This window comes from Notolabrus celidotus, chromosome 10 (genome assembly GCF_009762535.1).
Source record: "Notolabrus celidotus isolate fNotCel1 chromosome 10, fNotCel1.pri, whole genome shotgun sequence".
NCBI classification, from domain to species: domain Eukaryota; kingdom Metazoa; phylum Chordata; class Actinopteri; order Labriformes; family Labridae; genus Notolabrus; species Notolabrus celidotus.
In genome coordinates, this window is record NC_048281.1 from 17,510,932 (window position 1) to 17,534,850 (window position 23,919).

General features: G+C 40.7%; 1 protein-coding gene across 1 annotated transcript; it reads left to right on the top strand.

The window, feature by feature from the left end:
* Positions 1 to 1,721: 1,721 nt before the first annotated feature.
* Positions 1,722 to 19,673, top strand: LOC117820298 (activin receptor type-1-like; the record flags this gene model as incomplete). The annotated part of the gene is given in 12 exon segments (XM_034694023.1): positions 1,722 to 1,974; positions 2,565 to 2,835; positions 3,018 to 3,196; positions 3,199 to 3,285; positions 5,370 to 5,438; positions 5,441 to 5,574; positions 9,794 to 9,893; positions 13,746 to 13,892; positions 14,967 to 15,242; positions 17,602 to 17,799; positions 18,465 to 18,595; positions 18,716 to 19,673. Coding segments are annotated over 12 exon segments (1,980 nt in total), but the record flags the coding sequence as incomplete, so codon positions are not given.
* Positions 19,674 to 23,919: the final 4,246 nt, after the last annotated feature.

A 23,919-nucleotide genomic window follows, 5' to 3' on the forward strand; every position in this document is an offset into this window, starting at 1 on the left:
TGTGTTCCTCCATTTCTCTTAACTCAAGTAAACACACCCACAAACGTTCAGCCTCTGTGTGTCTCTGTGTCCCCCTTAAGTCTCTCACAGGCATAGACCAAAAATTCACACTTTTTTTTTTTTCCCTTCCCACTGCCCCTCCTCAGTCTGTCTGCCTCTCATCTGCTGTCTCTCAGTGTTATTTTAAACAACTGCAGTGGCTGAGGAGGAATGCAGTGGAAAGTGGAGCTTCTATTGGGTTGCTAACCCACAATTTTCTCCACACTTCTACTAAAATACACACATCCCTGCAAACAGAGAGACATGAGTCACAAAATTAAATCAACTTCTGTTTGGGGGTTATATCAAAAATATTAAGGGTTAGATTTAAACCTTTGACTGCATATTAGTGTTGCAGTCAAGTCACCAAACCCTGAGTCCAAGTGAAGTCTCAAGTCCTCAGTGTTCAGTCAATGTCAGTCCAAGTCACCAAAGAAAGCTCTAAGTGGAGTCTTAGTCAAGTGGAGTCAAGTCTGAGCTATTATTCATGTTATTTATCACAGAGAGAACGTCTGTTTCACTCCAAACTATTCACTATCCCATTTTAGCGCCCTTATTAGCTCTACACTGACTTGTACTCCGTCTGAAATCTAATCCGGCTCCCTCTTTTTCTCTGTGGTTCCAGGATGTCATATTCTTACTAAAAATGAAAAAGATTAGGGAGGTGCTGGGGGCAACTGAAAGAGCTTCTTTCAAAATGGCAACTCAACTCATTATAGGCCTTACCGCCAGACTGAGATTCTATGATAATGTTTTTCCTTTATAAGTTTTTCTCTATCCCATTTTTTATGATTTAGTTTTTTATGATAGAAATCCTTGAACTGTTGTTAAAGCTGACTTTTGCTTATTTGTTTAGTAGTATTATCTATGATATTCCTTTGTTTGTTTGTTTGTTTGTTTGTTTGTTTGTTGTCTGTTCCTTAATTGTTCTGGGGAGGTAGGGGCTAAAAATTAACAAACAAGCAAACAAAGGCAAGTTTATTTAGAAAGCACCATTCATACAAAGAGCAATTCAAAGTGCTTTACAGAGTTAAAAACAAAAACCAGAACAGTAACAATCAACAAACATACAGTAAACACTTAACATTAACATTTTATATTCGGCCAGTCATGTTTGATCTTCTCTCTCTCTCTCTCTCTCTCTCTCTCTCTCTCTCTCTCTCTCTCTCTCTCTCTCTCTCTCTCTCTCTCTCTCTCTCTCTCTGTACTTATGTAACTTAACGTACATGGTAATTATTATTTCAATTAGGAGGGATTATAAACAATCAGCCCCCTTCCCTGCTCTGAAGTCCGTAACTTGCAGAATTTTACTCTCCCACCGGACACAGAATCACAACTGATCTTGTCTTAACCGAAATGAACCCTTTACTTATTCGATTCATCTCAGAAACTTCTCCCAAGATTAAAACTCACACATTGAGTCTTTTCTGTGTCGAGTCGCAGCCCTGAAGCTGGCTCAGACCTCTTGACACCCCCGCAGGGTGCCCGTATGCCCAACATTTAATTGTAGATCCAAATATCAGGTTCATTCCATAACGCCATACCATGTCAGAAAATACCCAATTTAAAATATGAATAGAAAGAAATTGGTTAGATTAAAAAAAAGTTTTAAAGCTCACTATCTCTTTTTATCAATTAAAATCTAACCTACTCCATGATTTTCTTTTTCTTGTTCAAGGTGATGTCGGTGTGGACAAACTCTGAATGTGTTGTGTGAAGGATCATCCTGCAACAGCGGGGAGCGATGCGTGGGCCAGCGGTGCTTCACCTCCCTCTCCATACAGAACGGGACGTCGATATTTCAGAGGGGCTGCATTGTGAGCGATGAAGAAGGGTCTCCACGCTGCGGAAACCCACCAACACCTGAGCTGGTGGTAGTGTGCTGTTTTGGAGACTTGTGTAAACACCAACATCTCCTTGCAGTTGCGGTGAAAGGTAAGCTGTTTCGCCTCACAAAAACACTGTTACACAACTTAAACAGTTGTCAGATTTTCTTTAGCCGTCTGATTGGAACAAGTCTCTTGGTCGGACTCCAGTATTCATGTTTTCTAAAATACAGACAAAAGAAGAATGTGTCATTCTACCAATAGCAGTAGTCCTGCTTTCACACCTCAATTTTTTTTCTTCTGCCTCAATTTTATCAGAATTTGTTTGTGATATTTGTGTTGGTGGTATATCTGACACTTCAGAGGCTGCTGCAAAACAAGCCTGCCACTGTTTTGGGGGGGAAAAAAATACAAATAAATCTAATAAATGCCCACAACCCCTCTGCTGACGTGCTATCAGTCAACAGTATCAGCTGAAATTCCATTAGGACTGTGTGATGTAGTTAAAACCAGCAACACAACAGCACAGATGTACACAACTATAAAAACTAACAAGTTGACTTGATTAGCCCCTTCAGCTAGCTAACAGAGACTGCATTTCCAACTTTTTTTCTGACCTAAGTGAATGCCATTTAATTTAATGGGATACTAATGCTCTACTCTAATGGTTTTCCCCATATCTCTGTTTCCTTTTATCAGATACGGAACCGTCTGCTGGCAGACCAGTCCTCAGGGAGCAGGAGTGTGCGTGCGAGGGCGGCGTGTGTGAGCGTGACCGTCGCTGCACGGGCCAGCACTGTTTCTCCTCTCTGAAGACGATTGATGGGGTGGCTGTCCAGCAGAAGGGCTGCCTGAGGGACGACGAGGAGGGCAGAGCCACCTGTGCCACGCCACCCTCATCGGCTCGCGTTGTCAAGTGCTGCCAGGGCCATCTGTGTAACATGAACGTCACTGTGCAAGCTCCGGGGAAGGTGACTTTGTTCACACTGTGCACATTTCTCCTGGCTGCCATTCACTGCAGACCTTATGTCACTCAATAATTTTCACTTTATGACAAACTCCTGATGGATGTAGACTCTTAAGCATCTTTAAAGCAATGTCAGAAAGGCTTGAATTATTTACCAACAATGTCTCTTTCCTTAAATCATCTACAGAGGTGGAGGGGAAGCCCTTGATGAAAGAAGAGCACGAGTGTGTGTGTGAGGGCAGCTCATGTGTGACAGGGAAGCGCTGCATGGGCCACCAGTGTTTCTCCTCCTTGACGGTCAGCGGCGGCTCACTGGTGTACCAGAAAGGCTGCTTTAAGGTCTATGAGCAGAGCACGTTGACCTGCAGACCCCACCTCCCAGAGACCAGATTGTGGAGTGCTGCCACGGGCACCTTTGTAACATGAACAGCACGGTGCAGCTTCCTGTTAAAGGTACAGTACTATGCTAGCTAGACTGCACCAAAAGCACAGTTTAGAATCATTATCATATTAATGTACTCATCAGACGGTCCAATTCCCCAAGTTGGAGATTATTGTCAGCAAATTTATGAACGTCCATTCGTGCGAAGGACGCATGAAGCTATGAGGTTTTAAAGATTACACCGTTTAAAACATACGGATCTATTTTCATATGCAAGGTGAGCACAAGTGAGCCCTTAAAGCTAGGGTTGGTAGTCACGGAAAACTAGCATGAATTGAATGTAGCATTTCCTCAGGACTCTGTCTAACTCCTACCCCCCTCCCCTCGGAGCTCCTCCAAAACGATGCCCCCACTCACATGCATGAGCGCCGCTGTATCGTGACTGATTCAAAAACGGTCCTCAGCACATCATTTGTGTTTTGCACTACGTTTGGTACTCATGTCTCACTCAGCGGTAAGAAAAACACCAAACATTATCATAGTGAAAGTTAAAAACACAAACAAACATGGCTATTGTACTCACAACTGTAATGCTAGCATTATCCAGTTGTACCGGTGACACAATATCAGGAGAAAGCTATATACATCTAATACATAAACATTTTCTGTAGGATTTACTAAACTTCATTAATTCTTTGCTTGTCAGAGACCCAGTGGTGAGAGCTTTTTAGACTCTGATCCAGAGTACAGTCCTGAGGCAAAAGCACCTTACAGGGGACAGGCCCGAGGTCGAGCGAGAGGGGCAGTCAGTAGAGGCAGGGGAAGCAGAGGCAGGGGACGGGCAGTGCACGCCGGGGAAATGTACTGCAGGAGGCGGGCAGAACAGCAGGATGGGATTTGATTGGTTTCATGAATTGGACCCTAAAGGCGGTGATGTTGGTGTTTTCCCATGTTACTCCGGCTGTAGATAGCAGCTTTTTTCCCGCTCTTTTTAAGAACACATTAGTATCGATTACCATCGGGACATAAAGATCATTTTAACCAGTATAACAAAAAGTGTATCTAAATCTGACTACCAACCCCATCTTTAAACAGCTGTTATAAATGTGATCCGTTGATTTGAGTTTCCCCTCAGCGTGGTCACACTCCTGGCACCTTCAGGGAGACAGTGGGCAACCAAAGGCAGGTTGAGAATATTACTTAGTCATGGTTCACTTGCCCTCTTGTCCTCTTGGAGGCTGTCAGAGCGGACTGACAAGAGCCCAGGGGGATGAAACCACCTGGGAAATGAAGGAGAGGCAGGTTTCTATACATAGAGCTGTTGTTTCCTTTTTGTTTTGTTTCTACCTTTACTTTTCCCTCAATATGTGTGCAAAAAATACCGTGGCTATATCATTATATATCAAAAATAGGGATAAGATGAACGATCAGAAAGATTTAAGAACTGTCAGTTTGAAAATATTGTTTTGCACATAATCACTAAATTTTAACAACCTTATCAACAGAAATAAATGTGCAGTATTTTTGCATTATTGGCAACATGAAGTCTAGATGAATGCATCCCTTTGCACGATGTGTTGGGTTTGAATCTGGGGAGCATCTACAATATGTTGCTGTATGTGTCTTTGGGAGAAGCAGTTCATTATATGAGTAGAGAGAAGGGGATTATTGTCTCTGCTGCAGGCCGAGCTGAGCCGCCTTTTCCTTGGAATGTTTGTAAAGTGTGAATGGCAGTCAGTTCCTCAGGCCGGCCTCTGCTGACTTGATGAGATCCACTCTGTGTGTGTGAATGTGTGAATGCTCATGCTTGTGTTTGCCCTACAATCCCCCCCAACACTTTACCAGTTTCTTCAGAAGGTCTGCAGGGGGCTGCAAGCCTGTGAATTGTGAATCCCAGAGCCTCAGTTCAAGAAAGACAAGTTTTCCCTCAACATACAAAACTACAATCACCTTTTCTGAAATCCTGGCTTAGTTCTCATGGACGCTCTTCTCTGTTATTTATAGAAGTGATGACGTGGCTCCACCCAGTTATCTGACAGATGCAAACCAAGTTTAATCTTAAAAGCCAGTTATTTTATTCTAAAACATGTCCACGATGATAACACAACTTTCTGAAGAAAACTCTCATGTTGTACCTTTTCCTCTCCTCACACAGCTGATGAGCCTCCCAACTACAGCGTGACCACACTGGCTTTAGTCATCGTCGGGCCCATCATCGTCCTCATCATCTCTCTGCCATCGCTATCCTGGTGTTCAGGCGCATCCATCACAACCAAATGGAGAGGCTCACATCCCGAGATGCAGAATATGGAACTATTGACGGCCTGATAGCGTCCAATGTGGGGGAGAGCACTCTGGCGGTGAGTAGTGTATACCATGTGGGAGGATTTCTCCAAAACTGATTAGAAAGAATTGTAGAGGGCTGCACGAGGCAGACTAGAATGACCACAGCCTCTTTTCAAGCACAGGATGTCTGCCATGTCAGAGAATTAGAATTAGAAAACTAAACCATTCAGTGGTTTTGCTTTAGTGAGTTTGAAAGAACAAGTTTAGTTTGGCTCTTGTAAAGGAGTCAGTGGATACATTTAATAATTACTTTGAGTTGATTTTACTTCATGTATCTGAAAGGTACACTTTGAGCCCAGCTGTTTATGGTAACATAAATAATATCAATTCAGGACTTGATAACAGAATTATGAAACATCAAATCAATGGGATTAGGGATGCACCGATCCTACTTTTTGGTACCTGCCGATACCGATACTAGCCAATCTGATCCTGGTATTGATTTAACAATCTCTACTCCTTAATGTGAGCATAGAATCATGTTTTGGTAACTTCAGGCTTTCTGACTTTGTAAACCAAAATAAAGTTAACATTTTTTACCGGCAGTATCACTATTTCAAGAGAGTATAAATGTGTACCAGCAGTTTGTTGAGTAAATATTCATAACCAACAGATATTACAATTCAACTGTAAACCTCAGCAGTGAATCAGAGAAATTGTCTTCTGTTGTAAGTTACACAGAAAGCATAGAACTGAGATGAATAGATCTGCCATATGGATCGGCCCCTTGTCACCGATATCCGATCTAGCTTTTTTAGCCCGATCTCATTTCATACACTTTTTAAGTGGATTGATGCTCCATATTTATCCAAGTGTGTCCCCAAAGTTCCAGTTTTGCTAGAGTTTCCCAGCCTGGGATCAATATTGTAGCTGACAAAACTGCATCGCTAGCTGGAGGTCCTGGCTTACACGTGTCTCCCTGTTGCATCCAGAGCAATCCTTCACTCATGAGCCGTTAAATGTTGTAAAAACTAAAAAATACTTTATTTTGATGTTCCATCAGTGTCACAAATCCAAAAATGTAGCAGATGATGCAGGATTCCATGATAATAAACAAACTCTCCTAACCAGTCTAGCTGTAACTGACTCCTCCCACTGTCTGTGCCACACACAAACCTATATTAAAGAGACAGGTGTCTTCTTATCAAAAATAAACTATAATAATATGTTAAACAACCCAACCTATTATGTTTTTCTACATTCTTTACCACAATTTCTTGATTATACTAACGCTAAATAAATCTAGAAATAGTCACTAATAACCGGAAACATTACTTTGCCCATACAATATAGTACATCCATCAGTCTATCTATTTCACATATTCCTACTTAAAGCCTTCTGATTTTTCTCATAGCATATGTTAGCATATATTTGTACTTCTTTTCAGCTGCTGAAAATTATAACCTTTTCTGCTTTAAAAAACATTGCAAATCAAAACTAACAATGAAAAGAAGTGGAGACATTGGTAACCTTGAGTCTAATGTTAGTTTGGATCTTATAGAAATGTTATTCATCTTCCCTGCAAATCCAATCTTGTTTTTATTTGGGGTTTGTAAGGCCACCTTTTATGTCCATGTGGAGGGATTCTTTAAAGTCCCTTTGAAGAACAAGTGTGTAATTCATCTAAAATTACGTGTTACAGTTCCTCAAGGGATTCAGATGACGCGTTTAAAGCACTGTTTTGCTTAGATTAGTCAGGACGTCCGGCCCCTTTGCACTCTTATGCTCTATTTCCCACAAGATAACATAGAATGAAGACACAAAGGCATGATAAACCTTGTTTGACCTCTTTTAATCTAGATTTGTGATCAAAGCGTTCATGGGATGGCACCGACATCAAGAGTTTAGTCTTACTGAAGACGACTTGGAGCAGTTCAAAGAAGGGACTTTTTCACCATTCAAAAAACTTTGCTTGTGAAAAACAAAATGAGATCAAACTTCCAGCCAGGGCAGAATGAGACCGTGGCACTGAACCAAATGTTGTGAGTTTGTAAACACAACTCTATTTATCTGAATGGCTTCCTCAGTTCTGTGGTTTAATTCATTTAAATTCAGACACTGCATCTTGACACATTGAGGAATGTTTGAATAATCATTTTATGGTTACAGTAAACACATTGAACTGTTACAGTTCTCCCTCTTGGTTCAATAAATGTTATATCATTCTAGGTAATACACTCTACAAACACACCAGTAAATTTAAGCCTTAATATCTTGTAGTGCTTAGTCACAGTGAGGTCAAGACCTGTCTGCAAAAATGATTAAATTCAGCAGTGCAGACTTCGGAACTAATCCCAAGGGTGTTTGGTCATTCTAGTCTAAAAACATTAAAAGCCAAGCGCATAATGGCTGCATATGCATGAAGCGTGTGTGCGCGTGCTTGTATGTGTGTAGTGGGTGGTGCTTTTGCTGGAATTCAACTCTGAAAACTTGTTTTGCATCTTCTCAGTCTTTTTTTTCCTTCCAGTCTGTGGAGGAATGTCTTTTGCTATTTATTTTCTCTCCGCTCAACCGTGGACGTTAAGCTTTCTGCAAAGTGGTTTCTGTTTGGAGAGCAGCTAAACTGATCCAGAGTTTAGGTGGAGTCTTGTGGTTAAGGGTTCAGTCTGAATGGCAACCCAGCACATTCACTGGCTTGCACGCATGCATGCAAACACACACAAACACACACACACACACACACACACACACACTGTGCAATTAAGTTCAGCAGAAACTACAAAGTCTAATTTGTACCTTTAATAAAGCACACGGCTGTTACGGCGCACTCTGTAACCATACAGTGTTTACTCTAAAAAGACATGCCTTCATTTAACTTTAAAAAAAAAAATGTATATGCTCTATTTTTAGTTTTTCATTTTACAAACAAGAACATTTATTCCCTACATCCACCCATATTACCCACCCTAAACCCAGAGACAAGAGTGACAAGAATGAAAAAAAAAAACACAAAAATAAAGCAATAATAATAATAATAAAATTAAATGCAGTAACAATAATGGCTAATAATAAAAAAAAAATCTATGGATTAACAAGCAAATACTTACATAATAAATAATGTTAACAAAAAATAAATGAATACATACAATAACAAATTCTCCTAAAGCATTATTTCTAACTCCAGATCATACAGGTCTTTTTTTAATGAAACTTGCAAACGAGTGTCCAGCTGGTCACGTGATCTATTGTACATATGTGTGGGTGTGTGTCTGGGGAAGGCATGGCTGATTCTGGCTCCCCTCCAAGCTTATTTCCAAAGTCTATCAATGCACTCTGCAATAAAAAAATCCCAAATATGGAGCCACAGAATGTTTGTTTCAGCATAATTAAAAAGTTCTTGGCAGGATCATGAGACGGGTTATTAGGAACAGCGGTGAGGCTGTGAAAAGCAAATCAGACTGAAACACATGTGCTTGTCCCTCAGCAGCCCGCTGCCCACCAGCCCTCACTGATTATTATGATATTGCAGCGTTCTGATTCTGCTGCCTAACAGCCTGGCCCAAACATGCCCTCCTAAAAACAATCCTCCTGTACCAAAGAGAGGGATTTAAACTCTCTGCAGAGAAACTCATCATTCAGTTTGTGCTCTTGCATTCCTGTGTTGTGATTCCAAATTGTCTCTGAGGCACCTCTTGCATTATGCATCTGTTTATCTGAGGCATCACTCTTCTCTCTTGTTTTCAATCCTCATCTTCTCCTCCTAGTTGGGTGGTTTATTTCACTTACCAGCTGCCGACTCTGTTGCTGTGCACTGCCCTCATGTGTTGGCACTGGGAAGCTGCATGTCTTTTTAGCTGAGGTAAAATAAAAGGCTTAGCAGCATTGCGCCTGTTTTGGAGTCTAGCCCTTGGATTAGATAAAATCTCCAGCGCCCACACCAGTCACAAGGGAGGGGGTGGCACTTCTGTTGTTTACTCAGCAGGGGGCACCCTGCACCAGACACACACACCCACACCCACAAAAACAATATCCTGGTACACAATCAGCATGCCCCCCGCTTTTCTATGTGGGTGCCACATCAAAGGCCTGCTTGTTTTAATCTCCATCTGAGTCCCAGATGCTCCATGTTGTTTCATCGTTTTTAAAGGCTCCAGTCACAAGATTCCTTTGGGAAGGTTCCCATTCAAGTAGCTCACTTGGAAATACACACACACACACACACACACACACACCTACACACATGTAAACATACAAGCCCTTTAATCTGTGTCTCTGTCCTCCCTCTTTTCCAGGATCTGCTGGATCATTCCTGCACGTCAGGAAGCGGCTCCGGACTCCCTTTTCTCGTTCAAAGAACCGTTGCACGACAAATCACACTCAATGAGTGTGTGGGTAAGTGTCCTGTTAAGAGCTGTGTTCATACTTATGATGGCGCCCCCTCAGAAAATGCTGCCTCTTCATTCATTTCAATAAAGGCACTCTCACTGTGCTGACACAGTGATAAACACATGGAAGAAATGCTGCAAAGTCTGACCAAAAAGGTGACTCACCTCCCCATCTTAGCCTCAGTTTAGTCACATGACATTCAGCAGCAACCTATAAAAGTGTTGTATGTAAAAAAAAAAAAAAAAAAAGTATATAGTTCTCTCCAGCATAGGTGGTCCTACCTTTCTTTTGGCACAGTTGCCCGCTGTGACACATTGCTGTTTTGAAGCCAAACTATGGCAGTCACCATTTTGGAATTGCTGACTCCATCCAAATTTCAGTCAATATAGTTGTAGAAGCAGGCAGAGGTGGAGTAGAGGCAAAGTGCTAAAATGCACCTGCCTGTCTGTCAACTCAGCCATGCCTAGATTTGTGTGTAAATCTATGCATTTTAATTTCTTAAAAACTGATGAGTTGTAAGAAAGCTCAAACGTTTTAATAACATTAAGCCTGGGAGTTACAGAGCTTGGTTACTTTGACTGACTGGTGGTACCTGCTTGCACCCTGATAGACATCAATACCATGAATTGAGTCACTGACCTTAATCTCTCGACTGTGTTTGTGTTGTTGATGGGATTTTTCATCTAGAAATTGGACAACTATTATGACTTTCTGTGTAATTTATTGCACTATGACTGTCTTAAAAAGTTTGTACGAAGCTTGTTGTGAGTGATTACTGGATTGATCTTAATGCACTAAGTAGCAGATGTGCTATTCTTTCCATACCAGGCTTATTTGCTGTTAATTTTATTTATCTTAAATTGATTTATTTGTCAGCCAGAGTGAAGACTTTTGTTGGCACTTTGATAAACCTGCAAACTGGATATCCTGGTCCACATCTCCACTGATACAAACACACTGATCCTTATGCCTTACTTTTCCACAGATTATTAAATACATGCACTAGAAGTACTTTTATCCTCAATAAATACTTCACTTTCAAAAACATTTGGTTGCAAAACTGGGCTGTAGGGATATTCAGGAATTGGGCAATTAAAACAGTGTCACAAATCACTTTTTATGTAGCAATTCCCAGAGGCAAAAAGTTTCACAAACTTTATTTTGAGACTGGCTGTAGCGTGCTAAGTGTTGCAGAAATGATTACCAACAGCAGGCTCTTTTTTTTTCACGTGGGCTCAAGTGTTGCCATGGTTATCAGTGTGGAGGGTTAAGTCACTCTCGCTGAAAGAAATGAGTTTACTTGTCTCTCTCGGCTGCATCACTTTCACATTGTCACAATAAGTAGTTGCTTACCTACAAATCAAATTGGTATGTTTGGAGTTTACAGTCATTGCGGAGCAGCTGATATTTACTCAGACACCACCGTGTCATCACATATGTTGGCAAACTGCTGCTTATTTAAACATCATGTAGCTACATTAGCATGTTGGTTTAGTTTTCTTGCCACCTGACACATTTTCTCTAAAACACGTACTGTGCCTTTACCTCTGTACTAATTCCTCTGACTGGGTTTGCAGCTGTTTAATCTTCACATCCCATCCAGATACCTTTTAATGCCATTTGGAAATAGCCAGCTAGCTTAGCATACAGTTAAAGTTGTTGAAGAATGTTCAACTTTGGAAACTGCTGCCCATAAAGAGATGCTGAGCTGATGTTCAGTTTAATTACAGTGATGCTCTTACTTGTGCAGTCAGCAACCCCTTAATAAGAAAGACTTCCAAAAACATACTGATATCAAAAAAATGTAAGCAACACTCAGGAAGGTTGGAGATCTCCTCCTCCATGTGGATTGCTGTTCCATCTCCCAATCTCCTGAAGTCCACAACCTGGGTGTCATTCTTGACTCCACCCTCTCCTTCCGGTCACACATCAAATCAGTCACAAAGTCTGCTTTCTACCACATGAACAACATCTCCCGGCTGCGTCCATCTCTCTCCAATTCAGTTGCCCAGACCCTCATCAATGCTTTCATTACCCCCAGGCTGGATTACTGCAATAGAGTCCTGTTCGGGGTACCCAGGAATGCCCTGGACAGACTCCAATATGTGCAGAACTCAGCTGCCAGGGTTCTCACGCACACCAAGCCCTGGCAGCACATCACCCCCACTCTCATTCACCTCCACTGGCTCCCTGTAAAGTACAGCATCACCTATAAACTCCTCCTCCTCACTTACAAATCCCTGCATGCCCTTGCCCCCCCAATACCTGGCTGACCTCCTCCACCAACACACTCCATCCCAGAACCTACAGTGTTCGGACCTTGGTCTCCTCTCCATCCCCTGGACTAAGCTGTGGACTTTTGGGGACAGAGCACTCAGTGTGGTAGCCCCTACTCTGTGGAACTCTCTCCCTCCCAACATCCGCAGCGCCCCAACCCTGGACACTTTTAAGAAAGCAGTCAAAACGCACCTTTCCCTCAAGGCCTTTCCCCGTTAGATATCCCCACCTACCCCCCAGACCTCCTACCTGACCCTGTGAAGCGACCTTGGATTTCTTGAAAGGCGCTATATAAATACCAGTTATTATTATTATTTTATTATTATTAACGCAGTTGTTAAGGGACATGTCATGGAAAATGAGATCCCCGATTTACAAGGTATTGGTTTATATTTATCAGGGTACCTTAAAATCTGGAATTGAAGTTGCATTAGAAGACGTAGTCTGTTTTTGGAGCTCACCAAGTGGGACAAAGGTTTAATCCAATGACTCCTATTGCATTTATTGCATTCCCACATCGCACACTTTCAACATATCAAGTTCACAATTCTGCTAGCTACCAGTTCAGTGGTTGGGCTCAGTCAATAGGCATTTTTCGACTGCAGGAACTTTACCCCGGAACGAGGGACTTTACCCCTGAGCTACGTGCGTTTCGACCAGAGGAACCAGGGTCTAAATTTAGCTCCGGGGTAGATAATCTCCCCCCTGAAAAGCCCCTGGTTGGGAGGGTAGTACTTTTCAAAGGTCCTGGGACTTTCGGTTGAACGTAACAGTGTTTGTGGAGTTTACACAGTTGCTGAAACACAGAGGGAGTTCCTGGGAATGCATACTAGTTTAGTTTTTTATTAAGATTTCAAAATATTATTTAATATATTTTTTTCCTCCATCCGTCACTGGCCTGATTTGCACAATCTACCAGGGACTTCAGCCCGCGGTCAAAACGCAGACAACAATGGGGGCACAGGAACCTTTTAGTTCCGGGGAAAGTAGTTCTGGGGGCTAAAACACCCCGGGATTCTTGGTCGAAATGCACCTTAAGGTAACTTTGATGTGAGGTATGAACCCTCGACCACTTCAGGGAGTAGTGCCATACACCTCTGCTGGCCACATGTTGTCTTAAATTGAGGAGTCTTTTCAATTAAACCAGCACTCCAACAGGTTCATGTACTTAATAGTATACTGCTGTTTTCTTTAAGGCACGATTATGACCTAAGGGGGGAGAAAAGCTGTTGAGAAGTGGTGCAGCGGGACTGGTCCGCCTAGCTATATATCCCAGGATGCTTGTTGCTCTGGCTTTTTGAGCTACATCCTCTGGGCAAAAATCCAAACTCAATTAGACACATTTTGTACCAGCAGATTAGTCGCACTAGTGGTGCTCACTTTTCAGATGACAAGAAAGATATTCAGAGTGCATCTTCTACTCCAAAGTTTTTTGCCGCCTTCTTCCATTCACTCTCTAATTAGATTTCAGTTGTCTCCCAGCGTGTTGATTCTTCCACACAAGAAGGAGAAAATGTGCATCTCATAAGTCTACTCCTGTGTGTGCTGCTCGGTAATTTCTCCCTTGTTTTTGACCACCAGGCAAGGGCCGTTACGGTGAGGTGTGGAGGGGTCAGTGGCAGGGAGAGAGTGTCGCCGTGAAAATCTTCTCCTCCAGAGACGAGAAGTCCTGGTTCAGAGAGACGGAGATCTACAACACAGTGCTGCTGAGACATGAGAACATCCTGGGTATGTATTCTGTTTAATTTATACAGGCCAATATCCTAGTCGTTTTAAAATCCTGCTGTCTCTTGTGCCTCTTTTAAGACACTTAGAGTATAGCGTATATGATCCAGTTCTGGAGGTGCAGTTTCTCCTACTGACCAAAACATTTTGTCTCACTAACCATTCATTTAACCTCACAGAACTTTAATTTCATTGTGCATGTCAAGAGTCTCTTTCTCTTTGGATAGGCCGTTTGGGTGTAACGTTGTGGAGTTTGATTTGAAGGTTTTAAAGTGGGTGTGTTTACTTTTAAAGTAGGTTAGAACACAGTGGGAAAGAAGTATCCACCAGGGAGAGAAATTTGAATAGAATAATATTAATTTTAGCATTTCTTCTTACAAGTTGCTTCACAGAAAAAAAGGGAACAAAGCATAAATAAAAACAATACAGGGATCCTCAAACAAAGGAAAGCCACTGAATTTAAAATGAGAGATGTTGAATGTTCAAACTAAGCAAGTTTAATTAAAGAGGAATTCATGAAAATAACTTTCTTTCAAATCAAGTTTAAAGAAAGGCTTAAAAATATTGGTTTATCGGGTGTTTCTACAGAGAAGTCCTGTTTATTTATGGTCATGTGGCTCAGGATTGACCAGCCAAGCTACATACACAGATATCAGGGATCACCCAGCTACAAAGGCGATCAATAGATCTTGTTTTGTAATTTGGAGCAATGCCATTTAGAGCTTTAAATGTGATCAATATAATTTTAGAATCAATTTGGTATAAAAAGGCAGCCAGTGTAGGTTGCATTTCACAGGAGTAATGTGACAGGATATTCTGTGCCTGTTCAAATTGGAAACCCCACATTATGAAGTTGCTTGAAGAGTGTGTTGTTGAATCCCTCATTCCTAGATATTCATTCTTTTGTGTTTTAACCTAGCCTGAAGGCCTGTAATATAACTTTGGGGTCTTGCAAGTTATCTTTCAATGTATAATGTGATTATCTCTAAAAGAATTAGTACTTGTGCAGATCTTTTTTTCCTTGTCTATATCTGCTACGTGGTGTAAACATATCCCCTTTCTATACATGTAATCCAGGCTTCATAGCATCAGACATGACCTCGAGGAACTCCAGCACTCAGTTATGGCTGATCACTCACTTCCACGAGATGGGCTCCTTGTATGACTACCTTCAGCTCAGCACCCTGGATGCATCCGGCTGCCTCCGCATGGCGCTCTCCATCGCGAGCGGTCTGGCACACCTCCATGTTGAGATCTTCGGGACTCAGGGCAAACCGGCCATTGCCCACCGTGATCTGAAGAGCAAAAATATACTGGTTAAAAAGAACGGGCAGTGCTGCATTGCTGACCTGGGTGAGAAAACTGACTCAATACACTGCTTGTATTATCATTTTGATGTCCTTTCTTCTTCCTTTCTTCTGTTAAAAGGATGCGTTTTGAGTAATATCTCTCAACACCATCTGCTTTGCCGAATTTGTTGTTGATTTAGGAATAACAACCACTGCGGAAGGTACCACTCAGCCGCTAATCAAAAGCACATTTGGAGCTGCTCTGACCACTTTATCTAAAACACCAATGTTCCATTTGCAAATGCTTCAATCAGAAATAATTCAAGTACAAGCCCTAACCTGGCAACAGGCTTGACATGTTTACAAATTCGATGAGATAAACTCTTCTCCGGATGACGCATTTCAGACCTGGTAAAACTTGTTTGTCTTCAAAGCGAGTTGTTTTTTGGTCTGAGAACATCTTGTATGAGGAGAAAGGACCGCTCACAGAAAAACAAACAAGTGATGTTTTTTTAAAACTGGTTGATGTAGTGGGTCTATTTTTTTATTTTTATTTTTTATTTATTAGTTTATTTGACAGGGGCCATGCAAAACAAAAACTGTCAAGCCAGAGTTAGCTATAAGCTAATTTTCATCTGTGGTCCCTGGGCAGGAAGATGTTAACAAATGTACAATACAAACGAAAAAAAAAAAAAAAACATACTAGCATTTAAAACAATACATAGACTACTCAACACAGTCCATCACTAATAACAACACATTTAAAATCACATTTCATTGTCTCTAATTTGATGCATTCAGATGATCACATGATTGTTTTTCCTTGAGCCATAATTTCAGTTTACTTTTAAAAACACTGAGGTTTGTACAGTCTCTAATGTGGGTTGGGATTGAGTTCCATTTTCCTGCTGCTCTGACTGAAAATGCAGACTGTCCAAATGCAGTCTTCCTACGTTTAGCTGAACAGTCTCCTCTTGTTGATGCCCTGGTCTCCCTAAGATTGTTCCTGCAGAGTAACACACATTGTTTAAGTGGTGGTGGGGCCTGATCATTAATTAATTTATACATCAGACACATATTTACATAACAAAAAAAACTGTCAAGGGTCATTAAGTTATATTTCGTAATGATTTTACAGTGGTGGTACTTCCTTGGTTTTTCATCTAGAGTTTTCAGTGATTGTTTGTAGAGGGTGTATAATGGTTTTAGAGTGGTTGCTCCAGCCTGAGACCAGCTCGTGGCACAATAAGATAAATGAGAAAAAATCATTGAGTGCATGTATAGTTTAGCAGCGGCCAAAGGTAACTGATGCCTGACATGTCTGAAGTTCATAAGGCTGGCTCTTACATTTCTGCAGACATTTTTTACATGTTTCTTAAAATTTAGGTTGGAGTCAATTGTTACGCCCAGAAACTAGAAATGTTGAACAATCTGTATTACCTCTCTGTTTACAGTCATATCAGGTTGAGGTGTATTGTTTCCCCTGATAGAAAAATACATTCCGACAGTTTTGCTCACATTAAGCGTTAGACAGTTGTGAGTGAGCCAATCTGAGACTTTGTTTAATGCTGCAGAGATTTTGGATGCAGCTTGTTCTCTTGTTTTAGCATGGATATAGATAACTGTGTCATCTGCGTACATTTGGATCTGTACCTCTGGACAGATTAGGGGCAGATCACTAATGTACAAACTAAATAAAATTGGCCCTAGGATTGATCCTTGCAGCACTCCAACATTTTTGCACTCATCAAATCTCAAAAGAATCTCAGTTCCCTTCTAACCAAAAATGTGTTTGGGTTATTTTAGGTCACTTGGTTGATATTTACAGCAGAATTAAGCATGGGCTCATCAGCATTAGTTGCATTATAATGTCAGTCACAAACATAGACTGTATAAAATATGGACGTAGGTTCCGTGACGTCACCCATCTGTTTCTGAAGAGCTGTTTTGAGGCCAATCGGCGGCGGCAGCCATATTGCTGCTGTCGAGTGATTGTGACGTAGCTGTTGGCTTTGAGCCTCCTAGCCAACAGCTACAGTGTTCCTGCAGTCAGCTGTGCCTCTCATTGGAAGACTTGTTTATTTATTTAACCTTTATTTAACCAGGTGAGTTAATTGAGAACCAATTCTCGTAATCTCAATATCTTCAAAAGTACCACGTTAGAAAAAAATTGACCCCCTACAGTGTGTGCCCATCGAGAAATGAGCTATCCAGACTACACTGGTCTTTTGTACCAGGCTGTAAACATGTTTATTTCTGCTGTAAAGATCGGCTTTTTTCCCATTCAAGTGTATGTGACCTCCAGTACTTCCGGAGCCAGCCTTAAGAGGATCCTTGATGAACTGCATTTTTTAACACTTCCTCATTGGACTCATATTTTTCTGGAGTCTGGATCATGATCGTGTTCTGTCTTTTTATTCTAGGTCTGGCAGTCATGCATTTTCAAGACACAAATGAGTTAGATGTGGGAAATAACCCCAAAGTGGGCACAAAGCGCTACATGGCCCCTGAAGTGCTTGATGACTCCATCCAGATGGACTGCTTTGAGTCCTACAAGAGGGTGGACATCTGGGCCCTCGGGCTCGTCCTGTGGGAGGTCGCCAGGAGAACGGTCAGCAACGGTCAGTGAAAGATCCGCACAGCATGCCCACATTGGATTCAGTGTAGTCCTGTCTTCCTTATATCAGTTCTGTTTCTCAGTGTCTCAGTTTCTTTAAAAATATAGGTTGTGTCACTGGTGTATAAAACAGTGATCTCTCTCATACAGCCAGAGGGTTTATCTTAGAGTATATTGATGTGTTAGTCATACCATGGAGGCATTTTGAGGTACTGTCACAGGTAGATAAACAAGACCATGTAGTTTTCTTCAGATTGAACTCAGAAGTCAGGACCAAATAAAAGTTTTTCTGCTACAGAGAGAAACATACACCCTCAGTACATACTTCTGCAACCGCTGACTCTGTTCTGTGGAGAAGCCATAGGAGTAATAAAACCTATCTCTTCCATCCTGTGCCAAATATGTTTATCGTTTTATAGAGGGAACTAGGATTTCAGCAACACTTAAGATATTGATTTACCCCCTGACACTGTAATCTCATATCTCTATCTTGTCGTACGGCAGCACTTGAGAGCAAGATAAGGAAACAGCAGTGTTGCCACCTTATGATCGCCTCTTTATACATATTTATGAACCATTTTTCATTCTTTCATAAGGCTTGTTTTTGACTCTTTGTGCTATGTTTCTGATTTTCAAAGTGGACTGTTTCACACTCTGCTTCCTCTTTAGGCATCGTAGAAGACTACAAGCCACCTTTTCATGACGTAGTCCCGACTGATCCCAGCTTTGAGGATATGAAGAAGGTTGTGTGTGTGGATCAACAAAGACCCAACATCCCTAACAGATGGTTTTCAGACCCAGTGAGTAATATTCAAATGACCTGTTTTTTTTTTATCTCAAAAAATAAAAGAATATCATTAATATTGTAAGGACTACACCTGGCACACTGATTCATTGCTCTATCTTTTTTCTCTTTGAAGACTTTAACCTCCATGGCTAAACTCATGAAGGAGTGCTGGTACCAGAATCCATCGGCCAGATTAACAGCGTTACGCATCAAAAAGACTCTCACAAAGATCGACAACTCTCTGGACAAAATCAAAACAGACATTTGAGCCTGCCTCGAGGAGAAGAAGAGGCGGACTACGAAAGGAGGACATCCAGAGGGTAGATCATCATAGAGGAAATCACAAGACAAGAGACTTGATGGATTCAGTGCCCTTATAGTGGCACAGACCTATATATTTATTTTAAAACACTTGGCGGGACACATTTTGGCATCCAAAGATGGCTTACCGGACATTTCTGAGACTGTCAGCGGTCTTGGAAATAGAAAAATATCTATTCAATAATGACATAGGAGCTGGATTGTTAGCATTGTTCTTCAAGGAAGAAACTGAGCATTTGAGTAGGCTTTGTTTTTGGTAGAACAGCAGGTTTTGTTTGACACATTTTTTTAGTTTGAAAATGTCTGAACATATTAACAGTTTATCTATTTAATCGTACTGCCTTGTTTACTTGCATTATGGTGGATTCATTTGGAAAAACTTGCCAATTCAACCTGCATACTTTCTTAATCGGTGATCTCAACAAACACTATGTTTCCTTTGTGTGTCATGCACCTCTGTTTACAGTTCTGTAAGGTTTTCTGGGGATCTCACCCCCACTGTAACATTTAGTTAGCTCTTCTGGAAATATCATCCAACTAAAGGTACTGCGTTGCAAACCGTTTTGTATATCACAATGGATTTTACGTTGAATTATGTATCTGTTCAATGTTTTGTTTCTTCAGCTTTACAGAGACAAATGCTAAAAGAACAAATAAAATATCTGCTAGGTGATGCTGAACTCTATTCCTCCAGAGGCCTGTAAGTAAGCCTGTAAAGCCTGTATACTGTCTTAACGCGTGCATTGTCAAGTAAATGAAGTCAAACTTCAGCCTTTTTTATTTCTTTAACATTTTATATCAATTAGTGATTTATATTAATTAAATAGAAAAAAATGTGTTATATCTGTCTCATTTGTCTCGATGCTTTTTGGAATGGGTTGATTATTTTCAGCTATCCTAGCAGCATGGCTCTAAGTGCTTTATCCACCGCTGCACTTCAGAAACATGTTGGGTTTTTTTTGTTTGTTTTTTGGCTTAAGTTTTATTGGATTTTAAAATTCAACAGCAAATATCCACAACATACAGGATCAAATAGTGCCAGGCCGAAGAGTGAAACAAAATAAAAATAACGATAAAATGTGTGAGTTTGACCGGCATGAAAAATAACAAACAGACTAATATAGACAAAACAACAAACAGAGAAGAAAAATACTGTATCAGACAATCCAAAAAAATAATGCACAAATGCACCAGTATTAACACATTTTGGGCGAGTCAACAAGATGTCCATCGTACCACTGTCAGACGTCCTCCACCCATACTTCACATATAGATATTTCACTAGCAAGGACCACACCAATAACAGAATGGGATTTGAAAGAAAGTTTATTGATTATGGATTATTGTATTGATATATATTGAAAGCATAGTCGCTTTGGGGAAGTATCGTAAGGGGTTCCGCCGTAGCACCTGGGCACGACGAACCCCCTCAGGGCCCTATGGATAAGGAGGAGAGGAGCAGAAGGAGAAAGGGACGGGAGGGAGGGATGTGGAAATGAGAGCGAGAAAGGAGGAAATGGTCAGGTTTGAATTTATAGGAAAACGGAAGAGGAGCAGTTGAGGTGTGGCCCTGCTCCCGAAATTTTGATATCATCACCACTTAATCAATGTCCATCCAACAGTGTCCACACTGCTTCCTTTCACCACGCCATTGCCACACCCCCTGCATTCAGTTCAGAGTCCCAACAACCACACCGCAAAGAGAATATCTCTATATGTTTACAAATACAAACAACTTGTTGTACAATGTATACATTATATAGTCTGGCATTCAACAAAAACAGTCAGCTAGTGCCCAGAAGGTTTGTTCAGAAACATGTTAACAGTATGTTGAATTAAGAAAACAGTTTGCGCACTAATGATCCTTTTGAGGATGGAATTTCAAAAACACTTTTATATCCCACTACTCCTCCTCTAATCAGAACAGCTAGTGTCTAAGTAAATATTGCATCAGTATCCCTGAAATGTGGAACGAAAGTAAATGTCCCACCAAGGATGAATTAAAATCCTTTAAGCGACTTTCCACAGTGTCCTCATCAGGTGCAGAAATCATCCAGTACATTTGTTTAATTCAAAAATACCAGGAATGTCATGTTCACAAAGTTCTTAACATCCTCAGCTTGAAGTGTTAAGAGCTAATTAGCAATTGCGACTGCAGACCGCCATCTTTTTAAATTGATGTTGCTGCTGAGGACATGTTTTGATATGGGGGGAGAGACAGGAAATTTGGGAAGTAGAGAGTGAGGGAAGACATGAAACAAAGAGTCGAGGCCAACAAGCAACCACTGTGACGAGTACTGTAGCCTCCATACATGAGGCGCACCCCCTAACAACAAAGCCAAACCAGCGCCCCACAATTTTTTATTTTCCTGCTCATATGAATGCATTCATCCCAGACAATCGTTTTAAAACAGAAGTATTACAGTCCTGATAATCCAGCTGATCCTTCTGTTTATGTCAGAACAGGATGAAACAGACATTTAATCTGAATTCATTCAGTAATATGCCACAGAAGCCCTGTTTTCCTGTGATAACGAGTCATTTCCATCTGTCTTTTTAACTTATCTTGAGATCACAATGCTGGTCTTCCCGTGATAAAGAGTCAGTTTCTGGCAGTTTTTCTCGGTTATTGTTATCTTGGGTTAACAAACCTGCTGGGTCCCCCATTACAGCAGATTAATTCATCTCATTAACTTGAGATGACAAAGCTTGTTTTCTCGTGATAACAGGATCATTTTCTGGTAATCTAGAAGGCAAAACAGGAGGCTGAGCCAGAGCATGACAAGTCTTGCTCCCACTGCCCACACTAATGAGGTGAATTAATCCTAATTCTGTGTTTGTCTTGTGCTTTTACACTCTGGAGATACAAATTAATAATCTGACATTAAGCTAAGATCCCCAAGAGAGTGACTATAATTTACTCACTCTGACAGGAAAACGGAGTAAGTAAACTGTATGTATACATGTCCCCTTCAGGCTTCTATGATATTAATTCATTTCTACGACTTAACCTATTTCAGAACTGAAAGCAGTTGACACCTAGACTCTAAAGGGGACAAATTAATTTACATTCATCTGGAAAAGGTCAAAAACTGAGGTATTTTCTCTGCCAGCTGTAATCTGAGACTGCATGCACAGTGAATCCTTTGGCAGATGTCAAACAGAAACTCAGCTCCTGATGGTTCTTTCTCTCATTGATATGCCAGAGGAATCACAGGCCAGATTATATTTAACACAACAGTGTGTCTGAGGGCGCTTAGATGTAGACCTGCTTGTATGTAGACAGCTGTAGGACTTTGTATAAACTGTTATTCAGTTTATATATGGCTGTACCAAAGAAGCACAGATGTTTGAGTCCACCAATTTCCAAAATCCAACAGTGTTGATCTGAAGTGTTGCTCTTCCAATGTGGCTGTAACCAATTGTTTGTATTCTAAAGTCGATTAGTAATAAGAACAAGGAATCAATGAGTGCTGCAAACATATGCCACATAGACAATAAACTACAAAGACACACTTATTTACAGTGGTGGACAAAGTACAAAGCTTCATTACTTAAGTCAAAGTATAGATCCTCCAGGTCAAATATTACTCCAATACAAGTGCAAGTTGCTCTGTCAGATTATTACTTGAGTTAAAGTACTGGAGTACTTGCTTTTAAAAATACTGAAGTATTCAAAGTACTTCTTAAAAAATCTCAAAATGTTGTTTTTTCACCATACATGAGTGCAGTCAAGAATACATAGGAGTACATTCTGTTAAATTATGTTTATTTAGAAACCATTACTTGAAATCTCTAAAAACTATACCATGGAATAAAAACAGAAACTAAGTTACTCCGAGCACAGACAACTTAGTTTGAAATGTTCATCTGGAGTTAAACAAATGTTACGTAGCTCAACACGCTTTCTCAGGTTGGACACTGAATGTTTGTATGTTTGGGCAGATTGGGAAACAGGGAGAACATTTCAAATGATACGTATCATTCTTCATTTCAAAAACCTCTAACACGGGCTGAAGATATGACCATGGGTGCTCAGGTGGAGAATTATAGTCATCATTACCACCTCTACATGAACTACCTGATCTGAGGGAAATGTGCTCTGTGTTTATACAATATACAGGTATGGCTAAACCACTGAGACAAACAGAACTACATAAACACATTTGACTGTCTTAGGGATCAGATTTCAGAAAAGAGAAGGATATTCATGAACTGACTTCAAAGCAAAAGTAGTGAGTAACTAGAGCATTGATAGAAATGTAGTGGAACAAAAAGTACAATAATTGTATTCTGGATGTAGTGGAGTAAAAGTAATAAGTATCCCCAAAAAATAATACTCAAGTAAAGTACAGATACTCAAAAAATGTACTTAAGTACAGTACTCAAGTAAATTTACTCTACTACTGTCCGCTTATTGATAACTAAATACAATTTTGCCAACATGGTATCAGTCTTGATTGTAACTGTTACATTTTGGTTGACGAAACAGACTTTGTTCACTGCTTCTGTACATGTGTTATCTGTCCTGTGGCCTGGTATCTGTCTTTTGACAGAGCTTTGATTGTTTTTGCCAACCAAAATAGTCTTCGCATTTCTAACTGAAAAATATTTTGATCAGACGTGGCACAGTAAGAGGTTACAGTGTAGTAAGTAGTGTTTGCATAAACTGGAATAGAGTAAAGGTTTTGGGTTAAGTAGCTTCAGATTGTTTTTCCACCTTGGTGCTGTCTGTGCAGAACAAGTACAATGACAAGACTTGAGTGTAAATACATTGAAAATGTACACTCTGTACTTCCGTCTTAGCTCATGTACACTTTGGGATTAAGTGCAGTTCACTTCTTCACTCTCCCTGGTGACACTGGCAGCTGTGGTTGCTATGAAGCCTCAGCAACTCGGTCACATTTGACCTGCAGTAAATAACTTATTGCATGCACTTGAGCTGAGCTGGAACTTTGTACCCAGTTTAATGTACAGCCAGCTCATTTAGTATTTACAACTTCAGAGGATTTTACA